This window comes from Cuculus canorus, chromosome 33 (genome assembly GCF_017976375.1).
Source record: "Cuculus canorus isolate bCucCan1 chromosome 33, bCucCan1.pri, whole genome shotgun sequence".
Classification (NCBI taxonomy): Eukaryota; Metazoa; Chordata; class Aves; order Cuculiformes; family Cuculidae; genus Cuculus; species Cuculus canorus.
In genome coordinates, this window is record NC_071433.1 from 1,236,437 (window position 1) to 1,253,381 (window position 16,945).

General features: G+C 63.5%; 1 protein-coding gene across 1 annotated transcript; it reads right to left on the reverse strand.

Moving 5' to 3' along the window:
* Positions 1-245: 245 nt before the first annotated feature.
* On the reverse strand, positions 246-16,103 carry SULT2B1 (sulfotransferase family 2B member 1). The gene is made up of 7 exons (XM_054052389.1): positions 16,013-16,103; positions 12,802-12,966; positions 8,132-8,340; positions 6,519-6,645; positions 5,256-5,350; positions 4,095-4,275; positions 246-476 (listed from the first exon to the last, which is right to left on the reverse strand). Exons 2-7 carry the CDS (start codon positions 12,932-12,934, stop codon positions 265-267), a joined length of 957 nt encoding a protein of 318 aa, XP_053908364.1. The 5' UTR covers positions 12,935-12,966; positions 16,013-16,103; the 3' UTR covers positions 246-264.
* Positions 16,104-16,945: the final 842 nt, after the last annotated feature.

Consider the following 16,945-nt stretch of genomic DNA (forward strand, 5'->3'; position numbering starts at 1 on the left):
TCCTCCCCCCCCCAGGACTCCCCCCCCAAAATCATTCTCCTCCCCCCCCCAGGACTCCCCTCCCAAATCATTCTCCTCCCCCCCCCAGGATCCCCCCCAAATCATTCTCCTCCCCCCCCCAGCAAAATAACTTTATTGACACCCCAATAGGATGTGTGTCCCCCCCTCCCCAAAACTGGGGGGGGGGCACAATCCTGTGAGGAACCCCCCCCCCAAATTCCTCCCCCCTCCCCCTTACAGTGGGGGCTCAGGAGGAGGGGGGGGTCAGGGTTGGGGGGGTTCCTGAGGTCTCGGGGGGGTCTCCTCCTCCTCTTCCTCCTCAGGGGGGGTCCCAAGGGTTGTTTCCCCCTCGGGGGGGTCCGGGGGGGGGTCCCAGGGGAAGGTGACCCCCAGCCCGGCCATGCGCTCCCGGTAGACGCGGTCGAAGCGGGCGCTTTGCTCCGGTGTGAGGTGGTTCTTCCAATCCCCGGAGATCCCTACGGAGCAGAGGCTGTGACCCCCCCCACCCCGGGACCACCCCCCCCTCAACCTCCTCGGGGGTCCCCCATGCCTGGGCTCACATGTCCCCGTGTCCCCTTCTTCCCATCCTTGTCCTCAGCCTTGGGCACCTCTCATGTCCCTCTCCTCATCCCTGTCCCCAAGTCCCCATCCTCATGTCCTCGTTACCATCCCCATGTCCCCATCCCCATGTCTCCATTCCCATGTCCTCGTCACCATCCCTTCATCCATGTCCCCATCCCCATGTCCTCGTCACCATCCCCATGTCCTCGTCACCATCCCCTTGTCCATGTCACCATCCCCATGTCCCCATCCTCATGTCCTCGTCACCATCCCCTCGTCCATGTCCCCATCCCCATGTCCTCATCACCATCCCCATCCCCATGTCCCCATCCCCACGTCCTCGTCACCATCCCCACGTCCATGTTGCCATCTCCATCCCTGTCCCCATCCCTGTCCCCATCTCCACATCCACGGCCCCATCCCCACCCATGTCCCCGTGTCCCCCATCCCTGTCCCCATCCTTGTCCTGATCCCTGTCCCCATCCCCACATCCCCATTCCCATCTCCATGTCCCCACGTCCCCATCCCCATGTCCCCTTCTCCATTCCCACATCTCCATCTCCATCCATGTCCCCACGTCCCCATCCCCATGTCCCCTTCTCCATTCCCACATCTCCATCTCCATCCATGTCCCCATGTCCCCATCCCCATGTCCCCTTCTCCATTCCCACATCTCCATCTCCATCCATGTCCCCATGTCCCCATCCCCATGTCCCCTTCTCCATTCCCACATCTCCATCTCCATCCATGTCCCCATGTCCATGTCCCCATCTCCATTTCCACATCCCCATCTCCACCCATGTCCCCATCCCCCCATCCCCATGTCCCCATGTCCCCATCCCCATCCCCACGTCCCCATCTCCATCCATGTCCCCATGTCCCCATCCCTGTCTCCATCCCCATGTCCCCATCCCCACGTCCCCATCTCCACCCGTGTCCCCATGTTCCCCATCCCTGTCCCCATCCCCATGTCCCCTTGCCCTCATCCCTGTCCCCATCCATGTCCCCATCCCCATGTCCATGTTGCCAACTCCATCCTTGTCCCCATCCCCACCCATGTCCCCGTGTCCCCCATCCCTGTCCCCATCCCCACATCCCCATTCCCATCTCTATGTCCCCATGTCCCCATCCCCATGTCCCCTTCTCCATTCCCACATCCCCATCTCCATCCCCATGTCCCCATGTCCACATCCCCATCTCCACCCATGTCCCCATGTCCCCATGTCCCCATCCCCATCCCCACATCCCCATCTCCATCCATGTCCCCATGTTCCCATCCCCATCCCCACGTCCCCATCTCCACCCGTGTCCCCATGTTCCCCATCCCAGTCCCCATCCCCATGTCCCCTTGCCCTCATCCCTGTCCCCATCCATGTCCCCCTCCCCATGTCCATGTTGCCAACTCCATCCCTGTCCCCATCCTTGTCATGATCCCTGTCCCCATCCCCACATCCCCATTTCCATCTCCATGTCCCCATGTCCCCATCCCTGTCTCCATCCCCACGTCCCCATCCCCACATCCCCATCTCCATCCATGTCCCCATGTCCCCATGTCCCCATGTCCATGTCCCCATCCCCACGTCCCCATCTCCACCCGTGTCCCCATGTTCCCCATCCCTGTCCCCATCCCCATGTCCCCTTGCCCTCATCCCTGTCCCCATCCATGTCCCCTTCCCCATGTCCATGTTGCCAACTCCATCCCTGTCCCCATCCCCATGTCCCCGTGTCCCCCATCCCTGTCCCCATCCTTGTCCTGATCCATGTCCCCATCCCCACATCCCCATTCCCATCTCTATGTCCCCATGTCCCCATCCTCATGTCCCCTTCTCCATTCCCACATCCCCATCTCCATCCCCATGTCCCCATGTCCACATCCCCATCTCCACCCATGTCCCCATGTCCCCATGTCCCCATCCCCACGTCCCCATCTCCACCCATGTCTCCATGTTCCCCATCTCTGTCCCCATCCCCATGTCCCCTTGCCCTCATCCCTGTCCCCATCCATGTCCCCATCCCCATGTCCATGTTGCCAACTCCATCCCTGTCCCCATCCCCACATCCCCATTTCCATCTCCATGTCCCCATGTCCCCATCCCTGTCTCCATCCCCACGTCCCCATCCCTACATGCCCATCTCCATCCATGTCCCCATGTCCCCATGTCCCCATGTCCATGTCCCCATCCCCACGTCCCCATCTCCACTCGTGTCCCCATGTTCCCCATCCCCGTCCCCATCCCCATGTCCCCGTGTCCCCATGTCCCCATCTCCATCCCCACGTCCCCATCTCCACCTGTGTCCCCCTGTTCCCCATCCCTGTCCCCATCCCCATGTCCCTGTGTCCCCATGTCCCCATCTCCATCCCCACGTCCCCATCTCCACCTGTGTCCCCCTGTTCCCCATCCCTGTCCCCATCTCCACATCCACGGCCCCATCCCCACCCATGTCCCCGTGTCCTCCATCCCTGTCCCCATCCCCACATCCCCATTCCCATCTCCATGTCCCCATGTCCCCATCCCCATGCCCTCATCCCCATGTCACCATCTCTGTCCCCATCTCCATGTCCCCTTGCCCTCATCCTTGTCCCCATCCCTGTCCCCATGTCCATGTCCCCATCCCTGTCCCCATCCCCATGTCCCCATGTCCCCGTGTCCCCATCCCCATCCCCACATCCCCATCTCCACCCGTGTCCCCATGTTCCCCATCTCTGTCCCCATCCCCGTGTCCCCTTGCCCTCATCCCTGTCCCCATCCATGTCCCCCTCCCCATGTCCATGTTGCCAACTCCATCCCTGTCCCCATCCCCATGTCCCCGTGTCCCCCATCCCTGTCCCCATCCTTGTCCTGATGCCTGTCCCCATCCCCATTTCCATCTCCATGTCCCCATGTCCCCATCCCTGTCTCCATCCCCACGTCCCCATCCCCACATCCCCATCCATGTCCCCATGTCCCCATGTCCATGTCCCCATCCCCACGTCCCCATCTCCACCCGTGTCCCCATGTTCCCCATCCCTGTCCCCATCCCCATGTCCCCTTGCCCTCATCCCTGTCCCCATCCATGTCCCCATCCCCATCTCCCCATGTCCCCATCTCCATCCCCATGTCCCCATCTCCATCCACGTCCCCATGTCCCCATCTCCATGTTCCCCATCCCCACGTCCCCTTGCCCTCATCCCTGTCCCCATCCATGTCCCCATCCCCATCCCCACGTCCCCATCTCCATCCATGTCCCCATGTCCCCATCTCCATGTTCCCCGTCCCCATGTCCCCTTGCCCTCATCCCTGTCCCCATCCATGTCCCCTTCTCCATCCCCACATCCCCATCTCCATCCATGTCCCCATGTCCCCATGTCCATGTCCCCATCCCCACATCCCCATCTCCACCCGTGTCCCCATGCTCCCCATCCCTGTCTCCATCCCCATGTCCACGTTGCCACCTCCATCCCTGTCCCCATGTCCATGTCCCCATCCCCGTGTCCCCATCTCCACCCCCATGTCCCGGTGTCCCCGTGTCCCCGGTGTCCCCGGTGTCCCCACCCTTGCGCAGGAAGGGCCCTCTGCGCAGGTCGAGGATGAAGAGGGGCGAGAGGCTGAAGTTGCTCATGCGGTTGCGGCTCATGGCGGCGAAGGAGGCGTTGGCCACCACCGCGTCCAGCGCCGCCGCGCTCAGCTCCCGGCCCAGGAACCCGCAGAGACGCTCCACGCAGCCACGCAGGTCCTGGGGACGCACCAGGGGACACCAGGGGACATCAGGGGACGCCAGGGACACCAGGGGACATGGGGACATCAGGGGACATCAGGGGCATGAGGGACATGGGGACACCAGGGGACGTGGGGACATGGGGGACATGAAGACACCAGGAGACATGAGGACACTGGGGACATGAGGGACATCAGGAGACATCAGGGACATGGGGGACACCAGGGACATGAGGGGCATGAGGGACATGGGGACACCAAGGGACACCAGGGACATCATAGACACAAGGGACATGAGGGGCATGAGGGACATGGGGACACCAGGGGACGTGGGGACATGGGGGACATGGGGGACATGGGGACACCAGGGGATGTGGGGACATGGGGGACATGGGGGACATGGGGACACCAGGGGACGTGGGGACATGGGGGACACGGGGGACATCAGGGGATGTGGGGACATGGGGGACATGGGGACACCAGGGGACATCAGGGGATGTGGGGACATGGGGACAACATGGACACCAGGGGACATGGGGACAGGGGAACACGGGTCCGGGGGAACGGGGGAACTCGGTGATGGGGGACGCGGGGCCGGGGGGAAGGGGGGAAGGGGGGAACTCGGGGATGGGGGACGCGGGGCCGGGGGGAAGGGGGGAAGGGGGGAACTCGGGGATGGGGGACGCGGGGCCGGGGGGAAGGGGGGAAGGGGGGAACTCGGGGATGGGGGACGCGGGGCCGGGGGGAACGGGGGAACGGGGGAACTCGGGGATGGGGGACACGGGGCCGGGGGGGAAGGGGGGAACTCGGGGATGGGGGACGCGGGGCCGGGGGGAAGGGGGGAACTCGGGGATGGGGGACGCGGGGCCGGGGGGAAGGGGGGAAGGGGGGAACTCGGGGATGGGGGACACGGGGCCGGGGGGAAGGGGGGAACTCGGGGATGGGGGACACGGGGCCGGGGGGAAGGGGGGAAGGGGACCCCCGAGGCCCCGCCCCCACCTGCTGCAGTTCCTCGTAGCTGATGCACAGGAAGTTGTGCGCCCCGCGGAGCCCCAACCACCCCCGGACGTGCTCGAACCACGACCCGAACGGCACTGCGGGGGCGGTCAGACCCACACAGACCCATAGGGAACCACAGAGACCCATCGAGACCCACAGAGACCCATAGGGAACCATGGAGACCCATAGAGACCCACACGGACCCACAGGGACCCACCGAGAGCCATAGAGACCCATCGAGACCCACCGAGACACATAGAGACCCATAGAGACCAATAGAGACCCACCGAGACCCACAGAGAGCCATAGAGACCCATAGAGAGACATAGAGACCCCATAGAGAGACAGAGACCCACCGAGAACCGCCGAGACCCACAGAGACCCACCGAGACCCATAGAGACCCATAGAGACCCATAGAGACCCATAGAGACCCATAGAGAGACAGAGACCCATAGAGACCCACAGAGACCACCGAGACCCATAGAGACCCATAGAGACCCCATAGAGACCCCATAGAGACCCATAGAGACCCGCAGAGACCCACAGAGACCCATAGAAACACATACAGACACATAGAGACACACAGAGACCCATTAGAGACCTATAGAGCCCCACAGTGCCCCACTGCAATCCACTGCAACACATAGAGACCCATAGCGACCCACAATGACCCAAGGACCCATAGAGACCCATAGAGACCCATAGAGACCCATAGAGACCCAGAGGGACCCATAGAGACCCATAGCGACCCACAGAGACCCACGGAGACCCATAGCGACCCATAGAGACCCACAGAGACCCATAGCGATCCATAGACACCCATAGAGACCTACAGAGACCCGTAGCGACCTATAGCCCCCCCATAGTGCCCCACCCCATAGCTGCCCTGCCCCATAGAGCCACACCCCACAGCCCCCCCACTCCCTATAGCCCCCCATAGCGCCCACCCCGCCCCATAGCGCCCCCCCTGCCCCATAGCGCCCCCCGCTCCATAGCGCCCCATAGCCCCCCATAGCGCCCACCCCGCCCCCTAGCGCCCCCCGCCCCATAGCGCCCCCCCACTCCATAGCGCCCCCTAGCGCCCCCCCGCCCCCTAGCGCTCCTAGCGCCCCATAGCGCCCCCCCCGCCCCCTAGTGCCCGATAGCGCCCCATAGTGTCCCTCCCGCCCCATAGCGCCCCATAGTGTCCCCCCCGCCCCATAGCGCCCCATAGCCCTCCATAGCGCCCCATAGCGCCCCCTATCGCCCCCTGGCGGACGGACCGTCGCCCTGCAGGAATTTGTGCAGGAACTGCTCGAGGGTTCCCGGGTCTTTATAGGGGCGGAAAATGCGGGAGAAGTGGAAGAGGGAAACGAGGACGTCCTTAGGGTTCCGCACAGTGTAGATCACCTGTGGGGCAGCCGTGGGTCACACCGACCCACTGACCCACCGACAGCCCCAGAGCCGCCCCACAGCCCCCCAAACACGCCATAACTGCCCCACAGCCCCCCAAACACCCCATAACAGCCCCCCCGACACCCCGTAACTGCCCCCCAAACCCCCCAGAGCTGCCCCATAGCCCCCCAAACACCCCATAACTGCTCATAACAGCCCCATAGCTGCCCCATAGCCACCCAAACACCCCATAGCAACCCCCCAACCCCCCCATAGCTGCCCCATAGCCCCCCAAACACCCCATAACAGCCCCCCATAGCTGCCCCATAGCCCCCCAACCCCCCATAACAGCCCCCAAACCCCTCATAGCACCCCCATAGCCTCCCAAACCCCCCATAAGAGCCCCCCAAACCCCCCATAGCAGCCCCATAGCCCCCCAAACAGCCCATAACACCCCATAACAGCCCCCCATAGCTGCCCCATAGCCCCCCAAACACCCCATAACAGCCCCCCACACCCCCCATAGCAGCCCCACAGACCCCCAAACCCCCCATAACAGCCCCCCAACCCCCCATAACAGCCCCCCAAACCCCCCATAGCACCCCATAGCCCCCCAAACACCCCATAACTGCCCCATAGCCCCCCGACACCCCATAACAGCCCCCCAAACCCCCCATAGCAGCCCCATAGCCCCCCAAACAGCCTATAACACCCCATAACAGCCCCCCATAGCTGCCCCATAGCCCCATAACAGCCCATAACAGCCCCCCAAACCCCCCATAACAGCTCCCCAAACCCCCCATAGCGGCCCCATAGCCCCCCAAACACCCCATAACACCCCATAACAGCCCCCATAGCAGCCCCATAGCCCCCCAAACACCCCATAACACCCCATAACAGCCCCCATAGCTGCCCCATAGCCCCCCAAACCCCCCATAACAGCCCCCCAAACCCCCCATAGCTGCCCCATAGCCCCCCAAACCCCCCATAACAGCCCCCCAAACCCCCCATAGCTGCCCCATAGCCCCCCAAACACCCCATAACAGCCCCCCAAACCCCCCCTAGCAGCCCCATAGCCCCTCAAACCCCCCATAACAGCCCCCCAAACCCCCCATAGCTGCCCCATAGCCCCCCAAACACCCCATAACAGCCCCCAACCCCCCCATAGCAGCCCCATAGCCCCCCAAACACCCCATAACAGCCCCCCAAACCCCCCATAGCAGCCCCATAGCCCCCCAAACACCCCATAACAGCCCCCCAAACCCCTCATAGCAGCCCCATAGCCCCCCAAACACCCCATAAGAGCCCCCCAAACCCCCCATAACAGCCCCCCAACCCCCCCATAGCAGACCCATAGCCCCCCAAACACCCCATAACAGCCCCCCAAACCCCTCATAGCAGCCCCATAGCCCCCCAAACCCCCCATAACAGCCCCCCAAACCCCCCATAGCAGCCCCATAGCCCCCCAAACCCCCCATAAGAGCCCCCCAAACCCCCCCACCTTGGCCTTGGAGCTGAAGAAGGCTTTGGGGAAGAGCTGGATGGGGAGGTGGGAGCTGATGAGCCGCGGGCGGGGGTTCGCCTTCGCCCGCCGCAGCCCCAGCACCGTCTCCAGCCACGGCCCCCGATCCCAGTTGGGCACCGAGCGGCACCAGTGAGGGTCCCCATCGCTCCGGATCAGGCTCAGGATCTCCAGCATCCACACAGTCCCTGCAACAGGGGGAAATGGGGGCTCGGGGGGGGGCCTGAGGTCTCCAAGGGGTCCTTTGAGGGGTCTTGGGGTCCCCTGGGGGGGTCCTGAGGTCCTTTGGGGTCCTTTGAGGGCTCTTGGAGTCCCCTGGGGGGGGTCCTGAGGTCCTTTGGGGTCCTTTGAGGGGTCTTGGGGTCCCCTGGGGGGGGTCCTGAGGTCCTTTGAGGCGTTTTGGGGTCCCCTGGGGGGGGGGGTCCTGAGGTCCTTTGGGGTCCTTTGAGGGGTCTTGGGGTCTCCTTGGGATCCTTTGAGGGGTCTTGGGGTCCCCTGAGGGGGGTCCTGAGGTCCTTTGAGGGGTTTTGGGGTCCCCTGAGGGGCGTCCTGAGATCCTTTGGGGTCCTTTGAGGGGTCTTGGGGTCCCCTGGGAGGGGTCCTGAGGTCCTTTGGGGTCCTTTGAGGGGTCTTGGGGTCCCTTGAGGAGTCCAAGGGGTTCCCCTGGTTCTCTTTGGGGTTCCCTGAGGTCCTTTGGGGTCATCTTGGGGTTCCCTAAGGTCCTTTGGGGGGGTCTAAGCGATCCATTTTGCTCTCTTTGGGGTTCCCTAAGGTCCTTTGGGGGGGTCTAAGGGGTCCATTTTGCTCTCTTTGGGGTTCCCTGAGGTCCTTTGGGGTCCTTTGAGGGGTCTTGGGGTCCCCTGGGGGGTTGCTAAGGTCCCCTTGGGGTCCTTTGAGGGGTCTTGGGGTCGCTTGAGGAGTCCAAGGGGTTCCCCTGGTTCTCTTTGGGGTTCCCTGAGGTCCTTTGGGGGGGTCTAAGGGGTCCATTTTGCTCTCTTTGGGATTCCCTGAGGTCCTTTGGGGTCTCTTGGGGTTCCCTGAGGTCCTTTGGGGTCCTTTGAAGGGTCTTGGGGTCCCCTGGGGGGGGGTCCTGAGGTCCCCTTGGGGTCCTTTGAGGGGTCTTGGGGTCCCCTGGGGGGGGTCCTGAGGTCCTTTGGGGTCCTTTGAGGAGTCTTGGGGTCCCCTGAGGGGGATCCTGAGGTCCCCTTGGGGTCCTTTGAGGGGTCTTGGGGTCCCCTGGGGGGGGGGGGCTGAGGTCCTTTGGGGTCCTTTGAGGGGTCTTGGGGTCCCCTGGGAGGGGTCCTGAGGTCCTTTGGGGTCCTTTGAGGGGTCTTGGGGTCCCTTGAGGAGTCCAAGGGGTTCCCCTGGTTCTCTTTGGGGTTCCCTGAGGTCCTTTGGGGTCATCTTGGGGTTCCCTAAGGTCCTTTGGGGGGGTCTAAGCGGTCCATTTTGCTCTCTTTGGGGTTCCCTGAGGTCCTTTGGGGTCTCTTGGGGTCCCCTGGGGCCCTTTGAGGGGGGTCTAAGGAGTCCGTTTTGGTCTCTTTGGGGTTCCCTGAGGTCCTTTGGGGTCCTCTGAGGGGTCTTGGGGTCCCCTGGGGGCGGTCCTGAGGTCCTTTAGGGTCCTTTGAGGGGTCTTGCGGTCCCGTGGGGGGGGTCCTGAGGACCTTTGGGGTCCTTTGAGGGGTCTTGGGGTCCCCTGGGGGGGGTCCTGAGGTCCCCTTTGTGGTCCTTTGAGGGGTCTTGGGGTCCCCTGGGGGGGGTCCTGAGGTCCTTTGGGGTCCTTTGAGGAGTCTTGGGGTCCCCTGAGGGGGGTCCTGAGGTCCCCTTGGGGTCCTTTGAGGGGTCTTGGGGTCCCCTGGGGGGGTCCTGAGGTCCTTTGAGGGGTTTTGGGGTCCCCTAGGGGGAAGTCCTGAGGTCCTTTGGGGTCCTTTGAGGGGTCTTGGGGTCCCCTGAGGGGGGTCCTGAGGTCCTTTGGGGTCCTTTGAGGGGTCTTGGGGTCCCCTGGAGGGGTTCCTGAGGTCCTTTGGGGTCCTTTGTGGGGTCTTGGGGTCCCCTGGGGGGGGTCCTGAGGTCCTTTGGGGTCCTTTGAGGGGTCTTGGGGTCCCCTGGGGGGGTCCTGAGGTCCTTTGGGGTCCTTTGAGGGGTCTTGGGGTCTCCTTGGGGTCCTTTGAGGGGTCTTGGGGTCCCCTGGGGGGGTCCTGAGGTCCTTTGGGGTCCTTTGAGGAGTCTTGGGGTCCCCTGAGGGATCCCAGGGGTTCCCCTGGTTCTCTTTGGGGTTCCCTGAGGTCCTTTGGGGTCATCTTGGGGTTCCCTAAGGTCCTTTGGGGTCCTTCGAGGAATCTTGGGGTCCCTTGAGGGGTCCCAGGGGCTCCTGTCATTCTCTTTGGGGTTCCCTGAGGTCCTTTGAGGGGTCTTGGGGTCCCCTGGGGCCCTTTGGGGGGGGGTCTAAGGGGTCCGTTTTGGTTTCTTTGGGGTTCCCTGAGGTCCTTTGGGGTCCTTCGAGGAATCTTGGGGTCCCCTGAGGGGTTCCTTTCATTCTCTTTGGGGTCCCCTGAGGTTCTCTGGGGTCTTTTTTGGGGGGTCTTGGGGGTCCCTGAGGTCCTTTGGGGGAGGTCTAAGGGGTCTGTTTTGGTCCCCCCCCATGTACTCCATTGCCCCCCCCCATTGCCCCCCCCCCATTTTTCCCCCCCCTTTGGCTGCTGCCCCCCCATTCCCCCCCTTAGGGTACCCCATTGCCCCCCCATGTACTCCATTGCCCCCCATTACACTCCCATTGCCCCCCCCCATTCCCCCCCCTCCCCTTTGCCTGCTGGGACCCCCATTTCCCCCCTTAAGGTACCCCATTGCCCCCCCATTGCCCCCCCATTTCCCCCACTTAGGATACCCCATTGCTCTCCCACTGCCCCCCCCATGTACCCCATTGCCTCCCCATTGCCCCCCCCCCCCTTTTTCCCCCCCCTTTGGCTGCTGGGACCCCCCTTTCCCCCCTTTAGGGTACCCCATTGCCCCCCCAACGTACTCCATTGCCCCCCCCATTACCCCCACATTGCCCCCCCCATGTTTCCCCCCCCTTTGGCTGCTGTCCCCCCCACATTTCCCCCCCCCTTAGGGTACCCCATTGCCCCCCATTGCCCCCCCTTAGGGTACCTCATTGCCCCCCCCCTTGCCCCCCCATTTCCCCTCTTAGGGTACCCCATTGCCTCCCCATTGCCCCCCCATTGTTCCCCCCATTTTTCCCCCCCTTTGGCTGCTGGCCCCCCCCATTTCCCCCCCTTAGGGTACCCCACTGCCCCTCCATTGCCCCCCCTTAGGGTACCCCATTGCCCCCCCATTTTCCCCCCTTAGGGTACCCCATTGCCCCCCCCATGTACCCCATTGCCCCCCCTTTCCCCCCCTTAGGGTACCCCATTGCCCCTTATTGCCCCCCCATTTCCCCCTTAGTGTACCCCATTGCCCCCCCCATTTCCCCCCCTTAGGGTACCCCATTGCCCCCTCATTTCCCCCCTTAGTGTACCCCATTGCCCCCCCTATGTACCCCATTGCCCCCCCATTGCCCCCCCATTTCCCCCCATTAGGGTACCCCATTGCCCCCCCATGTACCCCCCATGTACCCCATTGCCCCCCCATTGCCCCCCCCATTTCCCCCCCTTAGGGTACCCCATTGCCCCCCCCATGTACCCTATTGCCCCCCTCTTTCCCTCCTTAGGGTACCCCATTGCCCCCCATTGCCCCCCATGTACCCCATTGCCCCCCCATTGCCCCCCCCATTTCCCCCTCTTAGGGTACCCCATTGCCCCCCCATTTCCCCTCCTTGGGGTTCCCCATTGCCTCCCCCATTGCCCCGTCATGTATTCCATTGCCCCCCCATTTCCCCCCATTAGGGTACCCCATTGCCCCCCCATTTCCCCCCATTAGGGTACCCCATTGCCCCCCATGTACCCCCCATGTACCCCATTGCCCCCCCATTTCCCCCCCTTAGGGTACCCCATTGCTGCCCCCATGTACCCCATTGCCCCCCCCCATTTCCCCCCCTTAGGGTACCCCATTGCCCCCCCATTGCCCCCCCCATTTCCCCCCCTTGGGGTACCCCATTGCCCCCCCATGTACCCCTTAGGGTACCCCATTGCCCCTCCATTGCCCCCCCATGTACCCCATTGCCCCCCCCATTTCCCCCCATTAGGGTACCCCATTGCCCCCCCCATGTATCCCATTGCCCCCCCATTGCCCCCCCCATTTCCCCCCCTTAGGGTACCACATTGCCCCCCCATGTACCCCATTGCCCCCCCATTGCCCCCCCATTTCCCCCCCCATGTACCCCATTGCCCCCCCCATTTCCCCCCATTAGGGTACCCCATTGCCCCCCCCATGTATCCCATTGCCCCCCCATTGCCCCCCCCATTTCCCCCCCTTAGGGTACCACATTGCCCCCCCATGTACCCCATTGCCCCCCCATGTACCCCATTTCCCCCCCATTTCCCCTCCTTGGGGTACCCCATTGCCCCCCCATTGCCCCCCCCTGTACCCCATTGCCCCCCCCTTAGGGTACCCCATTGCCCCCCCCATGTACCCCATTTCCCCCCCATTTCCCCTCCTTGGGGTTCCCCATTGCCCCCCCCCATTGCCCCCCCCGTACCCCATTGCCCCCCCACCGGATTTCTGATAAGTGACGTTAAAGACATCGTCGTCCTCCACCGGGAACTCTCGGGCGGCTTCGAGCGAACGGGGGGAGTAAAGGATTGCCGGGAAAGAGACCCCCCCGTGCTGGAAATACCCCCCCGCCATGGGGGGGGCACAGACCCTCGGGGGACCGAGACCTGCGGGGGGGGGGGGGGAGAAAAAAGGGGGGGGGGAAAGGATTTGGGGGGGCTGTTTATAAACCCCCCCCACGAGGGATTTGGGGGTCCCGTGGGGGGAGTTTAGGGCATGGGGGGGGGGCATTTAGAGCTGGGGGGGCATAAGAATGGCTTTAGGGGTGCTTTTACCCCCCCCCCACTCGTGTTTTTGGGGGTCCCATGGGGGGGGGGTTAAAGCACTGAGGGGGGCATTTAGAGCTGGGGGGGGCATAGGAATGGCTTTAGGGGTGCTTTTACCCCCCCCACTCGTGATTTTGGGGGGTCCCATGGGGAGGCATTTAGAGCTGGGGGGGCATAAGAATGGCTTTAGGGGTGTTTTTAACCCCCCCCCACTCGTGTTTTTGGGGTCCCATGGGGGGGGTTTAGGGCATTGGGGGGGCATTTAGAGCTGGGGGGGGGCATAGGAATGGCTCTGGGGGTGCTTTTAACCCCCCCCTCGTGTTTTTGGGGTCCCATGGGGGGGCATTTAGAGCTGGGGGGGCATAAGAATGGTTTTAGGGGTGCTTTTACCCCCCCCTCGTGTTTTTGGGGGTCCCATGGGGGGGGGTTAGGGCACTGGGGGGGCATTTAGAGCTGGGGGGGCATAAGAATGGCTTTAGGGGTGTTTTTAACCCCCCACTCGTGTTTTTGGGGGACTATGGGGGGGGGTTAAAGCACTGGGGGGGCATTTAGAGCTGGGGGGGGCATAGGAATGGCTTTAGGGGTGCTTTTACCCCCCCACTCGTGTTTTTGGGGTCCCATGGGGGAGGCATTTAGAGCTGGGGGGGCATAGGAATGGCTCTGGGGGTGCTTTTAACCCCCCCCCCCATGATTTTGGGGTCCCATGGGGGGGGGTAAGGCACTGGGGGGGCATTTAGAGCTGGGGGGGCATAAGAATGGCTTTGGGGGTGCTTTTACCCCCCCCCCTCATTATTTTGGGGTCCCATGGGGGGGGGTTTAAGGCACTGGGGAGGCATAAGAATGGCTCTGGGGGTGCTTTTACCCCCCCACTCGTGTTTTTGGGGGGTCCCATGGGGAGGCATTTAGAGCTGGGGGGGCATAAGAATGGCTCTGGGGGTGCTTTGAACCCCCCCACTCATGATTTTGGGGTCCCATGGGGGGGGGTAAGGCACTGGGGGGGGCATTTAGAGCTGGGGGGGGCATAAGAATGGCTCTGGGGGTGCTTTTACCCCCCCCCTCATGATTTTGGGGTCCCATGGGGGGGGGGGTAAAGCACTGGAGGGGGTATAGGAATGGCTCTGGGGGTGCTTTTACCCCCCCACTCGTGTTTTTGGGGTCCCATAGGGGGCATTTAGAACTGGGGGGGCATAGGAATGGCTCTGGGGGTGTTTTTACCCCCCACTCATGATTTTGGGGTCCCATGGGGGGGGGGGTTCAAGGCACTGGGGGGGGGGCATAAGAATGGCTCTGGGGGTGCTTTTTACCCCCCCCTCGTGTTTTTGGGGTACCATGGGGGGGGTTAGGGCATTTGGGGGGGGCATTTAGAGCTGGGGGGGCATAAGAATGGCTCTGGGGGTGCTTTTTAACCCCCCACTCGTGTTTTTGGGGTCCCATGGGGGGGGGTTTAAGGCACTGGGGGGGCATAAGAATGGCTCTGGGGGTGCTTTTTAACCCCCCCCTCGTGTTTTTGGGGTCCCATGGGGGGGGCATTTAGAGCTGGGGGGGCATAGGAATGGCTTTAGGGGTGCTTTTAACCCCCCCACTCGTGTTTTTGGGGTCCCACGGGGGGGGTTAAAGCACTGAGAGGGGGCATTTAGAACTGGGGGGGGCATAGGAATGGCTCTGGGGGTGCTTTTACCCCCCCACTCGTGTTTTTGGGGTTCCCGGGGGGGGGTTTCATACCGGGGGGGGCGGAGCAGCGGGATCAGAGCCTCTCTGCCCCCCCCCCTCACTCCAGGGGTGTCCCGGGGGGGCTCCGCGGCTCCCGGCAACGGCTCCCGCGGGGGGGGGGACGGGAAAAACACGGGGTCCCACGGGTGCCCCCCCTCCCCCCCCCCCACTCCGTGGACGGAGCCCCCCCTTTTACACCCCCTTTTTGACACCCCCCCCCTTTTGCCCCTCCTTTTTGCTCCCCTTTTTTTGCCCCCCATGGACAAACACCCCCCTTTTTGCCCCCCCTTTCGACCCCCCTTTTTTTGCCCCCCCCCTTGGACAGACACCCCCTTTTTTGCCCCCCCTTTTTGCCCCCCCATGGACACCCCCCCTTTCGAACCCCCCTTTTTGCCCCCTCCTTTTTGCCCCCCCTTTTTTGCTCCCCCTTTTTGCTCCCCCATGGACACACACACCCCTTTTTGACCCCCCCCGTACAGACCCCCCCTTTGCCTTTTTGCCCCCCCTTTTTTCCCCCCCATGGACACAACCCCCCCCTTCCGACCCCCCCTTTTTGCCCCCCCCTTGGACAGACCCCCCCTTTTTGTCCCCCTTTTTGCCCCCCTTGGACAGATCCCCCCTTTTTGCCCCCCCCATGAACAGTCCCCCCCTTTTTGCCCCCCCTTTTTGCCCCCCCATGGACAGACACCGCTCCTTTTGCCCCCTCCTTTTGTCCCCCCCTTTTTACCCCTCTTTCCCCCCCCGGGCAGACCCCCCCCCTTTTTGCCCCCTCCTTTTTGCCCCCTTTGGACAGACACCCCCTTTTTGCCCCCCCCCATGGACCGACCCCCCCTTTTTGCCCCCCCTTTTTTGCCCCCCCCATGGACAGACACCCCTCCTTTTGTCCCCCCCTTTTTGCCCCCCTTCCCCCCCCCCCCGGACAGATTCCCCCCCCCTTTTTGCCCCCCGTTTTTGCCCCACCATGGACACCCCCCCCTTTGGACCCCCCTTTTTGCCCCCTCCTTTTTGCCCCCCCCATGGACAGACACCCCTCCTTTTGTCCCCCCCTTTTTGCCCCTCTTCCCCCCCCCCATGAACAGACACCCCTCCTTTTGTCCCCCCCTTTTTGCCCCTCTTTTTCCCCCCCCCCCATGGACAGACACCCCCTTTTTGCCCCCCCTTTTTGGCCCCCCCTCACCTGACAGCTCCGAGCGGAGCCGCCGCGATCGCTGCGATCCGTTCAGGGCGGGGACACGGGTGACCCCCCCTTTTTTTTTGCCCCCCCCCCCCCCAAAACACCACCCGTGGGGCGGTGCCCCCCCCGCCCTGCCCCACCCCTGGGAGGGGCCCCCCCCGCCCCCCCCCTTGCGCAAAACCCCCCCGACCGGTTCCCTTCCCCCCCCCAAAAAGGACCTAAGGATGGGGGGGGTCCCCAAAACCAGGGTGTAATGGGGGGGGTCCCCAAGGATGGGGGGGTCCCCAAAACCAGAGTGTAATGGGGGGGTCCCCAAGGATGGGGGGGTCCCCAAAACTAGGGTGTAATGGGGGGGTCCCCAAGGAGGGGGGGTCCCCAAAACCAGGATGTAATGGGGGGGTCCCCAAGGATGGGGGGGTCCCCAATAACCAGGGTGTAATGGGGAGGTCCCCAAGGATGGGGGGGTCCCCAAAAACCAGGATGTAATGGGGGGGTCCCCAAGGATGGGGGGGTCCCCAAAACCGAGCAGTGATGGGGGGTCCCCAAGGATGGGGGGTCCCCAAAAACCAGGATGTAATGGGGGGGTCCCCAAGGATGGGGGGGGGCAAAATTAGGCGGAGGGGGTCCTCAAAACCAAGCAGTGATGGGGGGTCCCCAAGGAGGGGGGGTGTCCCCAAAAACCAGGATGTAATGGGGGGGTCCCCAAGGATGGTGGAGGGCAAAGCAGGTGGGGGGGTCCCCAAAACCAAGCAGTGATGGGGGGTCCCTAAGGATGGGGGGGCCCCAATAACCAGGATATAATGGAGGGGGTCCCTAAGGATGGGGGGGTCCCCAAAACCCAGGATGTAATGGGGGGGTCCCCAAGGATGGGGGGGCAAAATCAGGCAGGGGGGGTCCCCGAAACCAAGCAGTGATGGGGGGTCCCCAAGGATGGGG